The 21,780-nt window shown below is 42.1% G+C and overlaps 1 protein-coding gene across 1 annotated transcript in view; it reads left to right on the top strand.

Moving 5' to 3' along the window:
- Positions 1-982: 982 nt before the first annotated feature.
- The window catches only part of SVOPL (SVOP like), a 78,118-nt gene continuing 57,320 nt past the window's right edge, over positions 983-21,780 (top strand). Inside the window, exons 1-8 of the mRNA XM_088831879.1 lie at positions 983-1,064; positions 1,243-1,334; positions 3,380-3,478; positions 5,401-5,472; positions 7,251-7,375; positions 12,877-12,940; positions 15,557-15,682; positions 16,763-16,891. Coding sequence (XP_088688005.1) covers positions 983-1,064; positions 1,243-1,334; positions 3,380-3,478; positions 5,401-5,472; positions 7,251-7,375; positions 12,877-12,940; positions 15,557-15,682; positions 16,763-16,891 — 789 coding nt within the window. The remainder of the gene's footprint in view (positions 1,065-1,242; positions 1,335-3,379; positions 3,479-5,400; positions 5,473-7,250; positions 7,376-12,876; positions 12,941-15,556; positions 15,683-16,762; positions 16,892-21,780) is intronic.

Raw genomic sequence — 21,780 nt, 5'->3', positions numbered from 1 at the left:
TGAGTTGTTTTCTTAGTATTCTCCAAAGATGATCAGTGAGATTACCATTTTAGTAATCCTATGAACAATGGATTTTTATATCTTTGGGCTTTAATTCTTTGCAGCAATTTTGCTTCTTTATATGTGTATATATATGTGTGTGTCTATAATACACAATGAATTCATGGATATTTCCAATTCAAAATTAGAATGTAAAGTGTTCACATAACTTTTGATTTTTGTGTATTCTTTCTCTTATGCTGAAATCTTCGTTCCTAATAATAGTAACATAATTGCTTTATCCTACAATATGTACTTGTGTCAAAATAATGATACCAACATTATCGCTAACAGTATAATTAGTGAGAATAGATTAGGGTGTCTGTTTATCCTACCAGGGCTGTAGAATTAAATTACCATTATAAACCTATTTAAAATTTTTTCCCACTAATTTCAGCTTTCCTTGCTTTATTCTTGCTTTGATGTTTAGGGTTAATTTTTTTAAGGATTAAATATCCAAGGTGGAAGGGATAAAAAGAAACTCTGTGGGTTTCTGTCAGATTTAAATGAAAATAAGGTGAGAAAGCATGCTATAATATCTGATTATATTGCAAACCATAGCATTTATGGAGCAATAAAGCATTGGCTATTGTGATTATTTCTCTGGAGCAAAGCCCACCCTCATTCCCAGTCAGAGAACACTATTGGTTAAACTGTCAAGAGCTCACCTGGCCCCTGACTCTGGGTTGATTACTAGCCACTAGGACTCAATTCTTTCATTTGGCCATTCAAACTCTCCATGATTTAACTTCTCCACGTTGCAGGTTTTCCACTTGTAAAATGGTGATACATTATAATACCTACTGTACTGATTTTCTATGAAGGGTAAAGGAGAATATGTACTCGATTTTATCTCTTTCCTTCTTCCTTCCCCAGTTTCCTGCATCTTCCCTCTCCTGTCTCCTTTGGGAAAGCTGTGTGGGGAATCCAAACCATTTGAAAGATGACAGCCAAGCAGACAGAGCCAGTCACTATCATTAGCCTTCGGGAGCTGAACCTAGGGACCCCAGAGCCACAGCCGAGAGGTAAGGGGACCATAGAAGTCTCCGGTACTCAAGTTACTGTTGAATTCCCCCTCTTCTCTGTATTTACTATTTTTATAGCAACAAATCGGTTTTCCAACATCCTCCAGAGTGAGTGATAATCCATACACATTGCCTCCCCACAGAGGCTGTTCCCTTCGCTCTGTTTTTGTCTTGTTAGATTCAAAGACGTTCACCGTGGAGGAAGCTGTGGAGACCATCGGATTTGGGCGTTTCCACGTTGCCCTGTTTCTGATCATGGGCAGCACAGGGGTGAGTGCTTAGAGTTGGTTTATAGTTGGATAGAGGAGTGTGCATCTGTTACTCCCGACTTCCAATTCACCTCCTCCTGCCCTTTCCCTTCTGGAAACCCTAAGTTTATTTTCTATGTCACGAGTCTATTTCTGTCTTGTAAATAAGTTCATTTGTCAATACTCATTTTTTAAAAAAGGTTTAAACTGAAACACTGGAAAGAGAGAACTATGGTATCATTCTAAGTCAAATTAGTCACATGGTTCTCAACACTCTATGCGTAACTGTCACCTGGATACCTGTTGTAATTATAGAGTCATCGGCCCTGTAACTGGCACCCCTGAAGGTTTGTTGGTGCCACTGAAGGTAGTTGTTCAGGGCCCCACGTGTTTGAGGTGTGTGTGTAACAGCAGCATGACAGTCTCAGTCTATGACAAGGACTCCTAGGTCTCGGGAGTCTCTAAGGTCTTCTGAGATCTTCTTTCGCAGTGCTGCTCCTTCATGACTGCCCCTGGCTGGTCCTTCTCCCATACGGCTATTAAATCAGAGTGGGACAGAGCCTTATCCCTCATTGACTTATTTCCTTCTAAGACTCTTGAGAGGAGTGGAGTCCAGATTAATACTGACCTAACTGCTCTCTATTAGCAAAGGAGGTAAGTTTAATACGTAAGTTTTCTTCTGAGATCATCAGACCACCTCTTACACATGATACTTTTTGGACTAAAACATACCAACTATTTGAATTCTAAACATGACTATGATACTCTCCAAGGAGAGATGAGCCATTATGATATATTTCAAATTCCCACATATTAGCTAACATTAGCCATGCCTGTTTCATCCCAGACCTTCAAGTTACACAAATACAAGAAGTACCATAATAAACACCCCATACAAATATCCTGTTATTATTCATAGAATGTGTCTCAAACAAATGCACCTTTCCCTCCCTAAAATTCCCCTTTTTTCTCTTAATGTCCTTCAGTCCCTGTAAATCATATCATTATTCATCTCTTCCTCCAGGCAGAAAACCTCAGAGTGATCTTGGAATCTTCCTTGTTCATTATTGCATTGAATTTCTATCATCTAGCATCTACTTCGGAGAAGGCAATGGCAAGCCACTCCAGTACTATTGCCTAGAAAATCCCATGGATGGAGGAGCCTGGTTGGCTGTAGTCTGTGGGGTCGCTAAGGGTCGGACACGACTGAGCGACTTCACTTTCACTTTTCACTTTCACACATTGGAGAAGGAAATGGCAACCCACTCCAGTGTTCTTGCCTGGAGAATCCCAGGGATGGGAGAGCCTGGTGGGCTTCCGTCTATGGGGTTGCACAGAGTCGGACACAACTGAAGTGACTTAGCAGCAGCAGCATCTACTTCTTCCTTTCCCTGGGAGATAAACTCATCCTGGAATGAATTACAAGATATGGACAGAGGAAGATATTTCTTTCAATAGAAAATATAAATATTTAAAAAAAAAAAAAGAAAATATAAATATTTAGTAATACATCTTACACTAATTTTACTAAGCAGTCATTCTTTCCTGATGATGAACTCTTATTGTTTTGTATTCATTGCTTATTTTCTAACTTTCATGAATCTTGCCTCCCCTTTGCAGCCTCTTGAAATCAGGGACTATTTCAACAATCCATTTGCAAAGGATACGCCCTGAGATCTTGAAGATGACAAGTATAGTTCAGCAATGTTGGGTTGACGTGGATACTGCTGAATAACTTGGGTCATCTGTTAACTAAATGCCGCCCCCCACAACACCCTCATAGTGTTAAATGCAAAAACATGAAACATCACAAGGGGATACATGCCATAAATCTTGAGGGACCCTCTCAAAATTGTTCAAACCATAAATGTTACATCCACGAAAGCCAAAGTTGTTCTGTACTTCTTTATCCAACTAGCAGGGCTGAGTGGGTATATAATGGGTAGATCCTCCCTAAGTGGGGGACAGGAAGGAGGAGGTAAGGACTAAAAGGGTGACAGGCAGACATGGGAAGCAGTGACAACAGACTAGCACTTTGACACAGTATTTTCCTTCCTTCTTTTTGAGGTCGCCGAGGCCATGGAGATCATGTTAATAGCGGTTGTGTCTCCTGTCATCCGCTGTGAATGGCAGCTGGAGAACTGGCAGGTGGCACTAGTGACCACGGTGAGTGCCCACTTCCTATGCTGAGAAGGAAGCAACCGAGGACCCAGGGTTTCTGCTCCCCTTCCTCATCCCCCCGGCAAAGGGCCACGGAATCCCTCTCCACCTGCTGTTTTGGTTCCCAAACTAGCATTTGAGGCCTTTCTCCCTTTTCTCTTTTCCTCTAGGGAGATAACCTTGAACTGCTCATTTTCCAGACCCTAGGAGGAGCCCAGAAGAGACACAAATCAGAGAAAGTGAGACTTAGCCAAATTTGGGGATTCACAAACTGATACAAGTTAAAAAAAAATCAAGTGGCTGACCTAGAGTTGACATTGAAAGAGATATGTATTTGACAAGGAAGGCCATTAGAAGAAGAGTGAAAGGGAGCAGGGGGCTTCCCTGGTGGCTTAGATGGTACAGAATCTGCCTGCCCATGAAGGAGACATGGGTTTGATCCCTGGATTGGGAAAATTACCTGGAGAAGGGAATGTCTACCTCCTGAGTAGTTTTGTCTGGGAAAACCGTAGGACAGAGGAGCCTGTCAGGCTACAGCCCATAATGTTGCAAAAGGGTGGACACGACATCACAGCCACCAAAAGGGAGCACAGTATGTGACCCCAAAGTATACTGCTTTGGCATATGGATTATTTTGAACTGAAGGCACTTGAGACCAAGCAGACTCAAGAGAAACTTTTACATTTCCCTTAACTACATAAAAGAATTTAGATAGGGAGCCTGGTTCAGAGAGAGAGAGAGTTATTGCCACAGATAACTTTCATTTGAATGGCCTATCCATGTGGCAGCGCAGACATCTGTTCTTCTCATTGTCCTGTGAATGACCCTCCTCCCCTTTGAAGTCCCAGGTGCCCTCCTGTTCCTCAGCTCAAAGTGGCATATAAGCCTCAACTGTCCAATGTGCCCTTGGGTCTTATATTTTTATGGGATTCTTGTACGTACAAAATTAAACTTGCTTTTCTCCTCTCAATTCGTCTTGCATGCTAAGTCGCTTCAGTTGTGTCCAACTCTTTGCCACCGTATGGACTATAGCCCAGCAGGCTCCTCTGTCCATGGGATTCTCCAGGCAAGAATACTGGAGTGGAAAAAAGAAAGAAAAGAATCCTGGAATGGGTTGCCATGCCCTCCTCTAGGGGATCTTTCCGACTCAGGGACCAAACCTGTGTCTCTCACATCTCCTGCATTGGCAAGTGCATTCTTTACCACTAGCGCCACCTGGGAAGCCCCTCAATGTGTCAATTTATCTTAAATTTAATTTTTTAATTATTAATAATTAATAATTAATTAATTAATTAAATTATTAGATCAGCCAAAGAGTATACAAGGGTGGAGGGAAGATTTTAACACAAGAGGCAGAAAATCTTGCCATCAACGATCATCATCTTTCAAAAAAATAAAAAAAGGCCATGTGAATACCAATTATCAGAAAGAAAATTATTCTAGAACAAGAGCCCATCATAGTTAATAAATTTGGATTTATGCAAATTGTATCACATTGTTGTCATTCCTACCGTTTTGCTGAGGATTAGATTTTGTTATGGCATGGCATTTGTCCCAGGCTTGGCACTGAAAACATTGGCTTTTCCCTCCTTCAGTCATGTCCTAGAGAGAACAGTGCACAGAAGAGAAGGCTGGCTTTTGTTTTCCAAGTATAAATATGAGTTTTTTTATTAGTTCCCTGTGGAAGAAATGCTTTTTTTTCTAGGACCCCTGTTTCTACCTGGTGTCAACGATTTCGGGTGTGGGAATCACCAGCCTCTGACATCTGAAAAAGGAGTCGGGAGAGTTTGTGAAAGCCTATTTTTCAACTTCCAACCCCACCCACATTTCCAATCTTCTTTGTTTAGATGGATGAATGCTTAATGTGGTAAATTAGCATATTGTAAAAATGCTGCTTAGAGGATAACTTCTTCTCACCCCACCTCCAGATGGTGTTTTTCGGCTACATGGTATTCAGCATCCTCTTTGGCCTCTTGGCTGACAGATACGGCCGCTGGAAGGTAGGCTGGCTTTAAGGGTGATCTGGAATTTTCTTTTGTGTATTCTTTTGTGGTGACGTGACCACTGTTTTCCTTGTGGTTTTTTTTTGGTGTTTATTTATTTGGCTGCAGCGGGTCTTAGTTGGGGTACACAGGATCTTTGATCTTCATTGTGGTGTGTAGGATCTTTACTTGCGGTGTGTGAACTCTTAGTTGCAGCGTATGGGATCAGTTCCCTGACCCAGAATGGAACCAGGGCCCCGTGCATGGGGAGGTTGGAGTCTTAGCCACCTGACCTCCAGGGAAGTCCTACCACTGTTTTTCTTTCATGGACGTTTTTCTTTCAATACCCAAGTGAGAGAGTGTGGACATGTCCTTCTCTGACACCTTGTCTTTTTGCTTTGTCATCTTTCCCTGAGATTTTTGTCCCCACAGCTGATCCCTGTAGTGCAGGTGTGCCACTGATGGACGTGTGTAGTTAGAGCACAGCAGATAGAATGTGGGGACTGCGTGTATAAACATAAGCAGTTTCACATTAGTTAACTTGGCTATAGCTTTGAACCTAACCCACTTGCTTGATGTCACACATACTGAAATTCAACATCAAGACACAGAACAATGTTTTCTGATGATAAACCCAGATCTATCTATCTTGTCTGATTTTTGGTGGAGAAGACCTCTATAGGTGTAAATACAAAGGAAGACAGTAATAGGCTAGGATGTGTGTTTCAAAGTGTACAAAATATCACAGATTTTGACAAGTGAATATGAAAATACAAGTTTTGAAAAAAAAAAAAGAGAGCGCAAAAAGGCATTTTACAAAAGGAGACATACAAATTGTGAAGAAACCTTGAAAAGCATTCAATCACAGGAGTTATCAGAAGCAAAGTTACATAGCGAGATAATTTTTTTCATTGTCAAAGCTATATCAAACATCAGATCCATAAGGAATTTTTCTTTTTCTTGAAGAACACTACAAGTGTCCAGACACCCTCATGTACAATTGATATAATTTTTCTGATCATCAATTTGGCAGCATAAACCAAGAATCTTGAGAATACCCATTCTCTCTGATAGTTTGCCTTCCAGAAATCTATTCGATTTAGATCATCAGAGAACCCCAAAGATTTATGCACAGGGTCTCAGCTGATTTTAATAGAAAATATAAAACCATCTTAACAGTCAATATAGGGGAAACGTTTATGCATTTCATTATATTATGTGTGTATGGTATGTCTTTTCCCTGGGATATTTTGCAACTATTAAGGATATATTTTCCCTTAGAATCAGTGAAAATAGGGTAAAACTGTGTTAATAGTATTTTCTCTGGGTTGGAGAAGCAAAAGTGATTTTTATATCTTTTCTTTTTTCCATATTTTCTGCTATAAACTTGTATTATTCTTATAATTACAAAAAAAGAAAATCCCTTAAAGTTTCTCCCTATACTCATTCTCCTTATATTCGCATACTCATGTTTTGTTGTGGCCCTGCCATCCCTGTTTGCTGGGAGGGTGAGTTTTGCATCCTGATTTACATGTTCAGTTTCCTGCCACCTATCAGGTGGACACCTTGAACGAGTTTTGACGAATGTTCTAAACTTAGAACCTTGGGGCTTTCAGACAATAAAATGATATGGATTATATTTTTTGATGATTATGAGAGATTAATGAGTTCTCTGAAGATTAGCTTCACAGAGAAGCAAACATCTGGATGAAATTAAAAATCACCTTCAGAAGGTAAGTTTCTTCCTGCCCTTCCATGCGGGCAGATCCCATTAACGTCTCCTTTTTTTGCTTCAGATCTTGTTCATCTCGTTCCTGTGGGGAGCTTACTTCTCCTTGTTGACTTCATTCTCTCCATCGTACATCTGGTTTGTCTTCCTGCGGACCATGGTGGGCTGTGGCGTGTCTGGCCATTCACAAGGGTAAAGACTTCACCTAGAGGCCCCCTGAGGGAGATATGATGAACACCCATAGTCACATTCACTGTGGTTAAGAGACTAAGAGCATCAGGAAGTTGCAAATGTATAGACTTCACTTGTACTAATCTTTTTTGAGCTTTTTTCCCCCTCTGGTGATGGCTTATCCCACTGGAAGTTCTTTGCCCATGAAAATGATGTTTGATGGTGCGGCTAGCAGGGTGTTAGATTGAGGATGTGTTAATTTCCTTGTTCCTAAGGCTGATAAGCATCTTTTTTAGATAAATAGTATTTTGTGAGACTAACTGCTAACAAAAAGTGCCATACAAAGTAGGTAACAAAAATGTCAACCCAAACATAATTTTACTTCCTTTCAACCCAAACACAATTTCTTGAGGATTTCTGGGAGACTTTAGTTTGACCATAGGCTGCTATGCTGCTGCTAAGTCACTTCAGTCATGTCCGACTCTGTGCGACCCCATAGATGGCAGCCCACTAGGCTCCCCTGTCCCTGGGATTCTCCAGGCAAGAACACTGGAGTGGTTGCTATTTCCTCCTCCAATGCATGAAAGTGAAAAGTGAAAGTGAAGTCGCTCAGTTGTGTCCGACTCCTAGCGACCCCCTGGACTGCAGCCTACCAGGCCCCTCCATCCATGGGATTTTCCAGGCAAGAGTACTGGAGTGGGGTGCCATTGCCTTCTCCCATAGACTGATATAACACTCAGGAATAACCATTTTAAAGGGCCATGGCCCTGTAACTGAAGACCATTGCAAAGTGAATTTGCAAAGCAGGTGAGATGTATTGAAACAGCTGGGCTGCTGCTGGCTTTTTCTCTGTCCTCAGTTAGTTGTGTAATGTCTCATCATACAGGGTGCGAAAGTTGTTATACAAAATGTTCAACAACTTGGAAGCCTCCCTTTAATTAACAAGGCTTCTCCAGCTATTCTCTCCTGGGTGCCTTGCAGAAAGTTGCCCTTAGAATATATTAGGAGAAGTCAAAGCATCTAATTATTACCCTAATGGTTTAGAGAAAGAATTGTTCTTCCCTGGAGCATAAGTTAAACATCACTCTGAGCTCTGGCACCCTAATGGAGTAGAAGTAGAATTTGAAAACATCCCTTAGGAAGCACCTCTTATGTTGAAACTCCAAACCCTGGTTAATAACAGCAACAGAGAAGAACAATTAGCAAATGGATGGGTTGGAAGTCCGTTTATTCTGCTGTTCAAAAAATTAACATGGACTTAATTAGAAACCTGTGCTTTGACTGTCATCATTGGTTGGAAAAAGTATTTACCTTCTCTTCGGTGTATTTTAATTTCCCACATATGTTTTAGAAAAGGGAATCGGGCTTGACAAAACATTTTGCCAGTGTTTCTTTCTCTTGGTGAAAGAAATAGGGCTAATATCTCTTAAATGGTAGAAAGCTTCAAATAACTGGGAATAAAAAATGTAAACAGAAGAGCACTTAGAAGTTTATTTTTTGTGTTTTCTTTTATGGGTTAATGATTATATTTTGGTGTGTGATTGCATAGGGAAAGCTTCTGTTTCTCTTTACATACTCACTTAAATACAATACTGCTGACACAAAATGTGTGGATTTTTTTTTACACACCAACAAATCCTGCAACATCAGCTGTTTGTCCTCCAACATCAGAACATCAACATTCAGTTCTGACCCTCACTTGGGTTCATGTGGACCTGACAGGTTTAGGGCTCAGTCTCAAAACACTCCTTATTTGACTTACATGCCGAGTACATCATGCGAAACGCTGGGCTGGATGACGCTCAAGCTGGAATCAAGATTGTCAGGAGAAATAGTGATAACCTCAGATAGGCAGATGACACCACCCTAATGGCAGAAAGTGAAGAGGAACTAAAGAGCCACTTGATGAAGGTGAAAGAGGAGAGTGAAAAAACTGGCTTAAAACTCAATATTCAAGAAATGGCATCTGGTCCCATCACTTCATGGCAAATAGATGGGGAAACAATGGAAACAGTGACAGACTTTATTTTCTTAGCTGTCTTTATAGTCCAACTCTCAACATCCATACATGACTACTAGAAAAACCATAGCTTTGACTATACAGGCTTTGTTGGCAAAGTAATGTCTCTGCTTTATAATATGCTGTCTGTTGCTGCTGCTGCTAAGTCGCTTCAGTCGTGTCCGACTCTGTGCGACCCCATAGACGGCAGCCGACCAGGCTCCGCCATCCCTGGGATTCTCCAGGCAAGAACACTGGAATGGGTTGCCATTTCCTTTTCCAATGTGTGAAAGTGAAAAGTGAAAGTGAAGTTGCTCAGTCGTGTCCGACTAGTAGCGACCCCATGGACTGCAGCCCACCAGGCTCCTCTGTCCATGTGATTTTCTAGGCAAGAGTACTGGAGTGGCTTGCCATTGCCTTCTCCGAATATGCTGTCTAGGTTGGTCATAACTTTCCTTCCAAGGAGTAAGCGTCTTTTAATTTCATGGCTGCAGTCACCATCTGCAGCAATTTTGGAGCCCCCCAAAATAAAGTCTGCAACTGTTTGCACTGTTTCCCCATCTATTTGCCATGAAGTTATAGGACAAGTTGCCATGTTCTTAGTTTTCTGAATGTTGAGCTTTAAGCCAAATTTTTCACTCTCCTCTTTCATTTTCATCAAGAGGCTCTTTAGTTCTTCACTTTCTGCCGTAAGGGTGGTGTCATCTGCATATCTGAGGTTATCGATATTTCTCCCAGCAATCTTGATTCCAGCTTGTGCTTCATCCAGCCCAGCGTTTCTCATGATGTACTCTTCATATAAGTTAAATAAGCACGGTGACAATATATAGCCTTGATGTACTCCTTTTCCTATTTGGAACCAGTCTGTTGTTCCATGTCCAGTTCTAACTGTTGCTTTCTGACCCACATCAGATTTCTCAAGAGGCAGGTCAGGTGGTCTGGTATTTCCATTTCTTTCAGAATTTTCCACAGTTTATTGTGATCCACACAGTCTAAGACTTTGGCATAGTCAATGAAGCAGAAGTAGATATTTTTCTGGAACTCTCTTGCTTTTTCGATGATCCAGTGGATGTTGGCAATTTGATCTCTGGTTCCTCTGCCTTTTCTAAATCCAGCTTGAACATCTGGAAGTTCATGGCTCACATATTGTTGAAGCCTGGTTTGGAGAATTTTGAGCATTACTTTGCTGGCGTGTGAGATGAGTACAATTGTTCAATAGAGCATTCTTTGGCACTGCCTTTCTTAGGGATTGGACTGAAAACGGACCTTTTCCAGTCTTGTTGCCACCGCTGAGTTTTCCAAATTTGCTGGCATATTGAGTGCAGCACTTTCACAGCATCATCTTTTAGGATTTGAAATAACTCAACTGAAATTCCATCACCTCCACTAGCTTTGTTTGTATTGATGCTTCCTAAGGCCCACTTGACTTCGCATTCCAGGATGTCTGGCTCTAGGTGAGTGATCATACCATCGTGATTATCTGGGTCATGAAGATCTTTTTTGTACAGTTCTTCTGGGTATTCTTGCCACCTCTTCTTAACATCTTCTGCTTCTGTTAGGTCCATGCCATTTCTGTCCTTTATTGAGCCCATCTTTTCATGAAATGTTCCCTTGGAATCTCTAATTTTCTTGAAGAGATCTCTAGTCTTTCCCTTTCTATTGTTTTCCTCTATTTCTTTGCACTGATCACTGAGGAAGGCTTTCTTACCTCTCCTTGCTATTCTTTGGAACTCTGCATTCACGTGGATATATCTTTCCTTTTCTCCTTTGCTTTTTGCTTCTCTTCTTTTCACAGCTGTTTATAAGGCCTCCTCAGACAGCCATTTTGCTCTTTTGCATTTCTTTTTCTTGGGGATAGTCCTGATCCCTGTCTCCTGTATAATGTCACAAACTTCCATCCATAGTTAATCAGCCACTCTGTCTAGCAGATCTAGTCCCTTAAATCTATTTCTCACTTCCACTGTATAATCATAAGGGGTTTGACTTAGGTCATACCTGAATGGTCCGGTGGTTTTCCCTACTTTCTTCAATTTAAGTCTGAATTTGGCAATAAGGAGTTTATGATCTGAGCCAAAGTCAGCTCCTGGTCTTGTTTTTGCTGACTGTATAGAGCTTCTCCATCTTTGGCTGCAAAGAATATAATCAATCTGATTTTGGTGTTGACCACTGGTGATGTCCATGTGCAGAGTCTTCTCTTGGGATGGTTAGATAGCATCATCAAATCAATGGACATGAATCTGAGAGAATTCCGTGAGACAGTGAAGGAAATGGGAGTCTGGCATACTACATTTCGTGGGATCGCAAAGAGTTGAATACAACTTAGCAACTGAACAACACTCCTAGGACATAGATGTGTTCACCAGCCTGGAAGCTCTCTGAACCCTGTTTGTTAGGGATTTTTATGGAGGCTTCCTCATGTAGGCATGATTGATTATTAATCAGTTTTCCAGCCCCTCTCTTCTCTCCAGAGGAGGGGGGATAGGGCTGAAAGTTCCAAGATTCTAATCATGCCTTAGTGTTTGAAGACAAGCCACCATCCAGGATGCATCAAGCATCCCCTCCTTAGAATAAATGATGCTCCTATCATCCAGGAAATCCCAAGGTTTTCAGGAACTCTGTGTTGGGGACTGGCATCAAAGACCAAATATTAGCAGGAACCAGGGCTTCCTGGGGCCTTCCCTTATAGCTCAGTTGCTAAAGAATCTGCCTGCATTGCAGGAGACCTGGGTTCCATTGCTGAGTCCAGAAGATCCCCTGGAGGAGGAAATGGTGACCCACTCCAGTATTCTTGCCTGGATAATCCCATGGATGGAGGAGCCTGGTGGGCTACACATGGGGTAGCAACACAACTTAGTGACTAAACTGCCACCAGGGCTTCCCTGGTGGCTCAGATGGTAAAGAATCTGCCTGCATCAAGGGAGGCCTGGGTTCGATCCCTGGGTCAGGAAGATCTCCTGGAGAAGGGAATGGCAACCCACTCATTCTTGCCTGGAGAATCCCACGGACAGAGGAGCCTGGCGGGCTACTGTCCGTGGGGTTGCAAAGAATTGGACATGACTGAGCATCTTTCACTTTCAGGGACAGAGACCAACATACGTATTTCTTATCATTTTACAGTGATGAATGTTTTTTATCTTAATTCTTTATCAAAGAAACAAGAAAAATTATGATTTTTTAAAAGAAATGTTTATTAATTTTTGACTGTGCTGGGTCTTCATTGCTTTATGCAGACTTTCTCTAGTTGTGAGCAGGGACCACTGTTTGTTGCGGTGCTCGGGCTTCTCACTGTGGTGGCTTCTGGAGTTGCAGAGCATGGGCTCTAGGCATGCAGTAGTTGAGGCACGTGGGCATAGTTGCCCTGAGGCATGTGGAATCTTCCTGGACCAGGGATCGAACCTGTGTCCCCTGCATTGGCAGGTGGATTCTTATCCACTGTGCCACCAGGGAAGTCCAATGACTATTTTATAAGGAGAGTTATTTGGTTTTATAAAAGCATAATTGTGTTTTCCCCCTTCCTGTTTAGGCTAATCATAAAGACTGAATTCTTGCCTACAAAATATCGAGGCTACATGCTCCCCTTGTCTCAGGTGAGTTAAGCCAAATTCTACCCAGTCTTCAGATCCCAGTTTTTCTCCTGGTCGGTTGATGGTCCTTTGATCAGCACACTCCTGGTACTTGGTACCAGCCAAAAAGCATTAGGGATGCTTGACCACAAAGGTCATTTCCAAGGCTTTCTGAGCCAGGACTTCTATCATCCATTAATCCAGCAGCAGCATTTAGAGCACAGTAACCCCTTCCCCAGGAAAGAGTCCACTGGCTGATTTCACTAGAATGACAGTCGCTCAGGAATGCGTCTGGGATGAACATTTTCTCCCCATCGAGTCTTCAGTGGGGCAGGCTCTCAGTACCCCTTCTAGAGTCTCCCTTGTGGACAGTGGTGTTCATAACTGGCTGGGGCCTGTGAGCACTTTTGTAATATCCGCCTCCCAGCTGAGCCATTTCCCCAGGTGGGAAGATGAGGATGTTTCTCACCCTTCCTCAGACCCCTGCTGGCTACTGACTAGAGGTTTTGCATCCAGAAGCTCCATCAGTCTAGGTGCCCTTGTACTGTCTTTGATGTCATCGTTATCCTAAAGCCCTGACTTTCAGAGGACCCAGGAAGGTGATGACCCTTCCCACTGAAAAACATATTAATATATTTGGCAGTGAATAAAGCAGGAGAATATCTAAAATTTAATTTTTAATTTTTCTGACACTAAATTTAGACAACAACAATAAAAAATGTAGGCAACCAAATGCTAACTCTTTATATCCCTCCCAGCTTTCTTCTTATCTTTGTCAAGATAAATGCCCACACTTTCAATAGTTAGGGGTTGGGTTTTACACTGAATGCTATTTAATAGACATGATCCGGTTCAGGCTCATCTGTGAACATTTTCTCTTCCATCTACTTCCATCTCTTTTGTCATGATCCCATGTCATGACATTGTTTTATCTTCTCATTGCTGGTTTTATTTTCCAGGTCTTCTGGGGTCATCTAATTGATGAATCCAATGGTTTTAGGTGGCTAATGGGTTTGCCAAAAAGTTCTTTTGGGTTTCCCATAACATCTCAAGGGAAAAACTGAACAAACTTTTTGGGCAACCCAATATGTTTATTTCTACCGACCACTCCCCGCCAATATTTATCTACAACCAAGAGCATCTTCTTACCACTGAGCCACCCCAGAAGCCCTGGTGCAGTGTCTAACAGCAAATTCTGTTGCCTTTACCTCCAAAATATGTGTCAAATCCATCAAACAGGAAAAAAAATTTTTTTTCTTATCATTTCACTACTAAAATCCTTTTCAGTGCCACGTATCCTGTTACCCGGTCTGCCACAGTGGCTTCTTACTGGCCTTCTTACACATTGTTTCTTCAGAAAGATCGTCGCTGATCACACAAGTCATCCTCACATGACTTCTTTTTTTCATAGCTCTTACCACTTTCTGAAATATTCTTGCTGTTTTAAAAACAGACTTCCTTGGTGATGAAATAGTTACCCTGTAAGTGGCCCCCCAGAGGGTCTTTTAAAATATTCTCTTCTCTCCATCTCTGTGAGGCGGAAAAGGGTTATCATCTATTCTGCATCTTCCGCTGGGAAAATAACACTCATGATGACACTCGGAACTGTTTTAATTCCCAACTCATGAGGGTGGCTGCCATGCTCTTTGTTGATATAAAATAATCTCAAGATAAATTTTTCAGGACAGAAAGCAGCATTGAGAAATATTTATACTATGTTACCATTTTAAGCAAAGAACAAAACATATCCTCATTAGCTTGTATATGTTTAGAACAGCTTCGGAAGGATGGAAGAAACTGGTGACACTGGTTTCTCCTGAGAAGAGGAACTGGATGGAAGGAAACTGGGAGAAAAAGAGGAATCCATTCACGGTGCTCTGCTTTGTACCTTGAGTTACGAACCAGTGACTAGTGTTTATTCAAGAAAAGAAAGTCTATGTCTTGGGCCCGAGGTGTTTTTAAACTTTGATGGCATTGCTGTCCCCCTGTCTTGCTGAGCCTCCTACCTGTAGACAAGCAAATGGAGTCGTGGAGACGTGAAGTAACTTCACCAATTCATCCAGTCCTGGAGGTGGTGCCGCTCCTCAAGCAAAGCCTCTGTCCCATCTCATCCTCTTACAATGCAGGACGGGGCGCTCCTGGAGTGGGGGGTATGGAGTACATTCAATCAGTTCAGTTCAGTCGCTCAGTTGTGTCTGACTCTTTACGACTCCATGGACTGCAGCATGCCAGGCTTCCCTGTCCATCATCAACTCCCAGAGCTTGCTCAAACTCATGTCCATCAAGCTGGTGATGCCATCCAACCAACCATCTTATCCTCTGTCATCCCCTTCTCCTCCTGTCTTCAATCTTTCCCTCATCAGGGTCTTTTCCAGTGAGGCAGTTCTTCACATCAGGTGTCCAAAGTATTGGAGTTTCAGCTTCAGCATCAGTCCTTCCAATGAATATTCAGGACTGATTTCCTTTAGGATGGACTGGTTGGCTTTCCTTGCTGTCCAAGGGACTCTTAAGAGTCTTCTCCAACATCACAGTTCAAAAGCATCTATTCTTTGGTGCTCAGGTTTCTTTATAGTCCAGCTCTCACATCCACACGTGACTATTGGAAAATAGGAGGGCTTTAATCTTCCTTCTCTCTCACAGGTTTTCTGGCTGGCCGGCTCCCTGCTCATAATCGGCCTGGCCTCTGTGGTCGTCCCCACCATTGGGTGGCGCTGGCTTATCCGCATCGCCTCCATCCCTGGCATCATCCTCATCATGGCCTTCAAGGTGACCAAGCTCGTGGGCTCCCTCTTGACTTCCCCTCTGGTTGGCCTAGTGGCCTTCTTGGCCTGCAGATATCTTTCTCATGCCCAGGACCTTTCTCCTTTATTTAAGTATCTGTCTCTGTCGGTTTACATGAAAAGGGTGTTTTGGCAGATTTAATGCACAAGCCCAGTCATGAAGCTGTGAATGAAGGATATGTTTAGGGGAGAGCAGGTAGTGAATTTTAGAGTGAGGGGTGCTGGGGGGAGGCTGGCTGGAAAGACAGGCCTGTGTCTAGGTTACAAAGAGCCTGGAGGACCAGGGGCCATGGCGGTGTGGAAGAGGATGCGTGCTGGGGAACAGTACATGGTTATGTGGAGGGTGGGTGGGAGGGAAGATGGAAAAGGTCAGAAAAGCAGTTAGAAATGATCAGATTAATCCTGGTGGGTGATGAGGATTACCTGAACTGCACTCTGGCTGGGGAATGGGGAAGAGGATACTGCTGGGGGAGATGCTGTGCTGAGGAAGAACCCACTGGTCTTCACTGGGGGAGGCACCAAGGGCAGGGGGACCTTCAAGTTGATTCTCAAGGTCCTCATGTCAGTGGAAGGCTGTGCTGTTTTCTGAGTGTGGTGTTCAGAGTTTGCCACCATCAGTGGGTCGAAGGCCTCTACAATCGGGATGGTTCCTCCACTTGTGGTTCCTGCACTGTGGAGGGTCCTGGGGTTCCTGGGGAGGGTCTGGATGATGGAGCAGTAGAAAGAGTAGAAAATCAGTAAAAAGTAAAGCAGTAGAAAGAGCCCTGGGAGGCAGCTCTTTACAGATTGGGTGTAAGAATTTCATTGTATTAAGTAGGTTGGGCCAAACTGGCATGAAGCTCAGTATCGATCCACTGTCATCCTAGATGGGTCTATGAGAAGCAGAAGGCAACTTTTTGTTCTAGCAGGACTGTGCTGGTATACCTGCTGTATTGTTGCTGCAGAGCTTGCTACATCCTTTCCCTTCTCTGGAAACTGGGATGGTGTAGTGTGTAGAACTGCGATAGTCGTATCTCTGGGGTCCACAACAGTTGCAACTCTGATGTTCTTTGTCACCTATGCCCAGTTTATTCCTGAATCTGCTCGGTTCAATGTCTCCACCGGGAACACTCAGGCAGCCCTGGCTACACTGGAACGCATCGCCAAGATGAACCGCTCAGTCATGCCGGAGGGGAAGCTGGTGGAGCCCATCCTGGTGAGTCCTTCTCCAACCAGGGGTCGTCAGAAATCCCCTTAGTGGTGGAAGGTTGAGAGGGAAGGGGACCTGAGCCCTCCAGGGGCAGGACTAGGAAAAGAATGGGGGAAATTAAGCCTAAATCCAGCTCTACCTTGAGCCTGGTGGAGCCAAGTAACCCAACATCACTTTTTTCCCCCCAAATTTTATTGAAGTATAGTTGATTTACAATGTTGTGTTTAATTTCTGCTGTATAGTAAAGTGACTTGGTTATACGTATATATTTTATTCATAATTCCTTTCCATTATGATTTATCATAGGATATTGTATATAATTCCATGTGCTATACAGATAAAATAGTCAACATCTGCTAATCCCAGATTCCTAATCCTCCTTGCCCCCCCACCCCTCAACAACCACAAGTCTGTTCTTTATATTTGTGAGTCTGTTTTTGTTTCGTAGATAAGTTCATTTGTGTTATATTTTAGATCCCGCATATAAGTGATATATGATATTTGTCTGACTTAGTTCACTTAGCATGATAATCTCTAGGTCCATCCATGCTGCTGCAAATGACGTTATTTCATTCTTTTTAATGGCTGAGTAGTAATCCACTGTGTGTGTATATGTGTGTGTGTACACACACACACACACACACACACACACGTATATACTATATCTTCTTTATCCATTCATCTATCAATGGACATTTAGTTTGTTTCCATGTCTTGGCAATTGTAAATAGTGTTGCAACAGGTGCATGTATCTTTTCGATTTATAGTTTTGTCTGGATATATGCCCAGGAATGGGATTGCTGGATCATATGGCAATTCTATTTTTAAAGTATTTTAAGGAAGCTCCATACTAATTTCCTTAGTGGCCACACCAATTTACATTCCCACCAACAGTGTAAGAGGGTTCTCTTTTCTCCACATTCTTTCTGGCATTTATTACTTGTAGAGTTTTTAATGACGGCTATTCTGCCTGCCTGCCTGCCATCACTTTCCTCATCAACAAAATGGAAATAATAACACCTGTCTTACAGAGCTAGTCACATGATATTGCCACACTGTTTATAGTCGAGAGATTGTTTTATAATTTTATTTTCCTTGTATTGGCCTTGTCTTACTGATATCAAATGTATAAACCTCATTGAATGAATATTTAAAAGCAAAATTTGGCATTTAAATCTATTTTTGGGGTCATTATCTACTGAGAGTTATCGATATTTTTTTACTTTTTTATTGTTGTCAAACTCAGTTTTTACAGTTCCTTTTTTAACTCCCTCCCCTTTTTGTTGGGTTAATTTGGTTTCTTATTTAATATGTAAATGCTGGATCTGTGTGTGTTTAATTGGATATAAGAAGCATGGAACAGATCTAGCTTTGCCATATCCAAATAAACTAACCAGTGGCACTGGTGTATTTTTATTGAATAATCCATCTCCTATGTATTTGAATTTATTGCTGAATATTATGTTCTAAATGAGCTTCCCATGTGGTGCTAGTGGTAAAGAAACCACCTGCCAATGCAGGCGACTCAAGAGGTGTGGGTTTGATCCCTGGGTCAGGAAGATCACCTGGAGAAGGAAATGGCAGCCTGCCCCAGTATTCTTGCCTCAAGAATCCCATGAACAGAAGAGCCTAGTCCATAGGGTTGCAAAGAGTTGGACACGATGAAGCAACTTAGCAGGCATGTTCTAAATATTAGGTTTGTTTGAATATATATGGGATTTATTATATACTAGAACATTAATTGTTGGTCTAATGTAACAATTAGAGTATTTTGTAGTAAGTTTTCATACTTATAAAGTATGTACTTATTATCAAAATTGTTTCTCAGAATTTTCCAAGCTATTTTCTCAGGCCTATTTTTTGTTGTTGTTGCTACTGTTGTTCAGTCACTAAGCTGTGTCTGACTCTTAGTGACCCCATGGATTGCTGCACACCAGGCTCCCCTGTCCTTCACTGTCTCCTGGAGTTTGCTCAAATTCATGACCATTGAGTCAGGGATGCTATCTAACTATCTCATCCTCTGCAGCCCCCTTCTCCTCCTGCCTTCAATCTTTCCCAGCATCAGGGTCTTTTCCAGTGAGTCAGTTCCTCGCATCAGGTGGCCAAAGTATTGGAGTTTCAGCTTCAGCATCAGTCCTTCCAATGAATATTCAGGGTTGATAACCTTTACAATTGACTGGTTTGATCTTGCAGTCCAAGTGACGAGTCTTCTCTAGCACCGCATTTTGAAAACATCAATTATTTGGCATTCAGGCTTCTTTATGGTCCAATTCTCTACCATACTTGACTACTGGAAAACCATAGCTTTGACAGTACAGACCTTTGTTGGCAAAGTGAGGTATCTGCTTTTTGATATGCTATCTAGGTTGGTCATAGCTCTCCTTCCAAGGAGCAAGTGTCTTTTAATTTCATGGCTGCAATCACCATCTGCAGTGCTTTGGGAGCCCAAGAAAATAAAACCTGTCACTGCTTCCACTTTTTCCTGTTCTGTTTGCTGTGAAGTGATGGGACCAGATGCCATGATCTTCATTTCTTGACTATTGAGTTTTAAGTCAGCTTTTTCACTTTCCTCTTTCACCTTCATCAAGAGGGTCTTTAGTTCCTCTTCACTTTCTTCCATTAGAGTGGTATCATCTGCATAACTGAGGTTGTTGATATATCTCCTGGCAGTCTTGATTCCAGCTTGTGATTTAACCAGCTCAATGTTTCATGTGATGTTCTGTGTATATAAATGAAATAAGTTGGGTGACAGTATACTGCCTCGATATACTCCTTCCCCAATTCTGAACCAGTCAGTCGTTCCATGCTTGGTTCTTAACTGCTGCTTCTTGACTTGCATACAGGTTTCTTAGGAGACAGGTAAGCTGGTCTGGTATTCCCATCTTTTGAAGAATTTTCTGCAGTTTTTTGTGATCCACACAGTAAAAGGCTTTAATGTAGTCAATGAAGTATGCTGTTATTCAGTTCAGTTCAATTCAGTCGCTCAGTCGTGTCCGACTCTTTGCGACCACATGAATCACAGCACGCCAGGCCTCCCTGTCCATCACCAACTCCCAGAGTTCACTCAAACTCACGTCCATCGAGTCGGTGATGCCATTCAGCCATCTCATTCTCTGTCGTCCCCTTCTCCTCCAGCCCCCAATCCTTCCCAGCATCAGAGTCTTTTCCAGTGAGTCAACTCATCGCATGAGGTGGCCAAAGTATTGGAGTTTCAGCTTTAGTATCAGTCCTTCCAGTGAACACCCAGGATTGATCTCCTTTAGAATGGACTGGTTGGATCTCCTTGCAGTTATTAGTAATGTAGTAATGTAGTCTGTGGTAAGTCATTAGTAAGTAATGTAGTCTGCTTTATGAAGCAGAAGTAGATGTTTTTCTGGAATTCCCTGCTTTCTCTATGATCCAACAAATGTTGGCAATTTGAACTCTGCCTTTCTAAACCCAGCTTGTACATCTGGAATTTCTCAGTGCATATACTGCTAAAGCCTAGCTTGAAGGATTTTGAACATAACCTTGCTAGCATGTGAAATGAGCACAGCTGTACAGTAATTTGAACGTTCTTTGGCATTGCCTGTTTTGGAATTGAAATGAAAACTGACCTTTTTCATTTCTGTGGCCACTGCTGAGTTTTCCAAATTTGCTGACATATTGAGTGCAGCACTTTCACAGCATCATCTTTTAGGATTTTAAATAGCTCAGCTGGTATTCCATCACCTATAAGCTTTGTTTATAGCGATGCTTCCTAAGGCCACTTGACTGCACACACCAGGATGTCTGATTCTAGGTGAGTGGCCACATCATCATGGTTATCCGAGTGATTAAGATCTTTTTTGTATAGTTCTTTGTATTCTTGCCACCTTTTCTTAATCTCTTCTGCTTCTGTTAGGTCCTTACCATTCCTGTCCTTTATTATGGCCATCCTTGCATGAAATACTCCCTTGATATCTCCAATTTTCTGGAAGAGATGTCTAGGCTTTCCCATTCTGTTGTTTCCCTCTATTTCTTTGCATTGTTTGTTGAAGAAGGTTTTCTTATCTCTCCTTGCTATTTTCTGAAACTCTGCATTCATTTGGGTATATCTTTCCCTTTCTCCCTTGCCTTTCACTTCTCTTCTTTTCTCAGAGACTTTTCTCAGTTAAAGCCACCTCAGACAACCACTTTGCCTTCTTGCATTTCTTTTTCTTCGGGATGGTTTTGGTCACCACCTCCTGTACAGTGTTACAAACCTCCATCCATAGTTCTTCAGGCACTGTCTACCAGATCTAATCCCTTGAATTTATTCGTCTCCTCCACTGTATAATCATAAGGGATTTGCTTTAGGTCATAACTGAAAGGCCTAGCAGTTTTCCCTACTTTCTTTAATTTAAGCCTGAGTTTTGCAATAAGGAGTTCATGATCTGAGCCACAGTCAGCTCCTGGTCTTGTCTTTGCTGACTGTATAAAGCTTTTCCATCTTCAGCTGCAAAGAATATCATCAATCTGATTTCAGTATTGGCTATATGATGATGTCCATGTGTATAGTCGTCCCTTGTGTTGTTGGAAAAGGGTGTTTGCTGTGATGTGTGTTTTCTTGACAAAACTCTGTTAGCCTTTGCCTTGCTTCATTTTGTACACCAAGGCCAAACTTGCCTGTTACTTCAGGTATCTCTTGACTTCCTACTTTCGCATTCCAATCCCCTATCGGTTAACTTGTTTTTTTGGTGTTAGTTCTGGAAGGTCTTGTAGGTCTTCACAGAACCGTTCAACTTTGGCTTCTTGTGCATTAGTGGTTGGGGCATAGACTTGGATTACTGTGATGCTGAATGGTTTGCTTTGGAAATGAACCCAGTGAACCAACCAAAATTGAATGATATTTTTTTAAGAAGAACTTTTAAGTGAAGTGGGAGTGAAGATCTCTT

The sequence above is a fragment of the Moschus berezovskii genome, chromosome 3, assembly GCF_049115385.1.
Source record: "Moschus berezovskii isolate FMDL1 chromosome 3, NW_MosBer_1.0, whole genome shotgun sequence".
In the NCBI taxonomy this organism is placed as follows: domain Eukaryota; kingdom Metazoa; phylum Chordata; class Mammalia; order Artiodactyla; family Moschidae; genus Moschus; species Moschus berezovskii.
The sequence above is the reverse complement of the archived record's forward strand: the minus strand, read 5'-3'. Positions and strand labels throughout refer to the sequence as shown.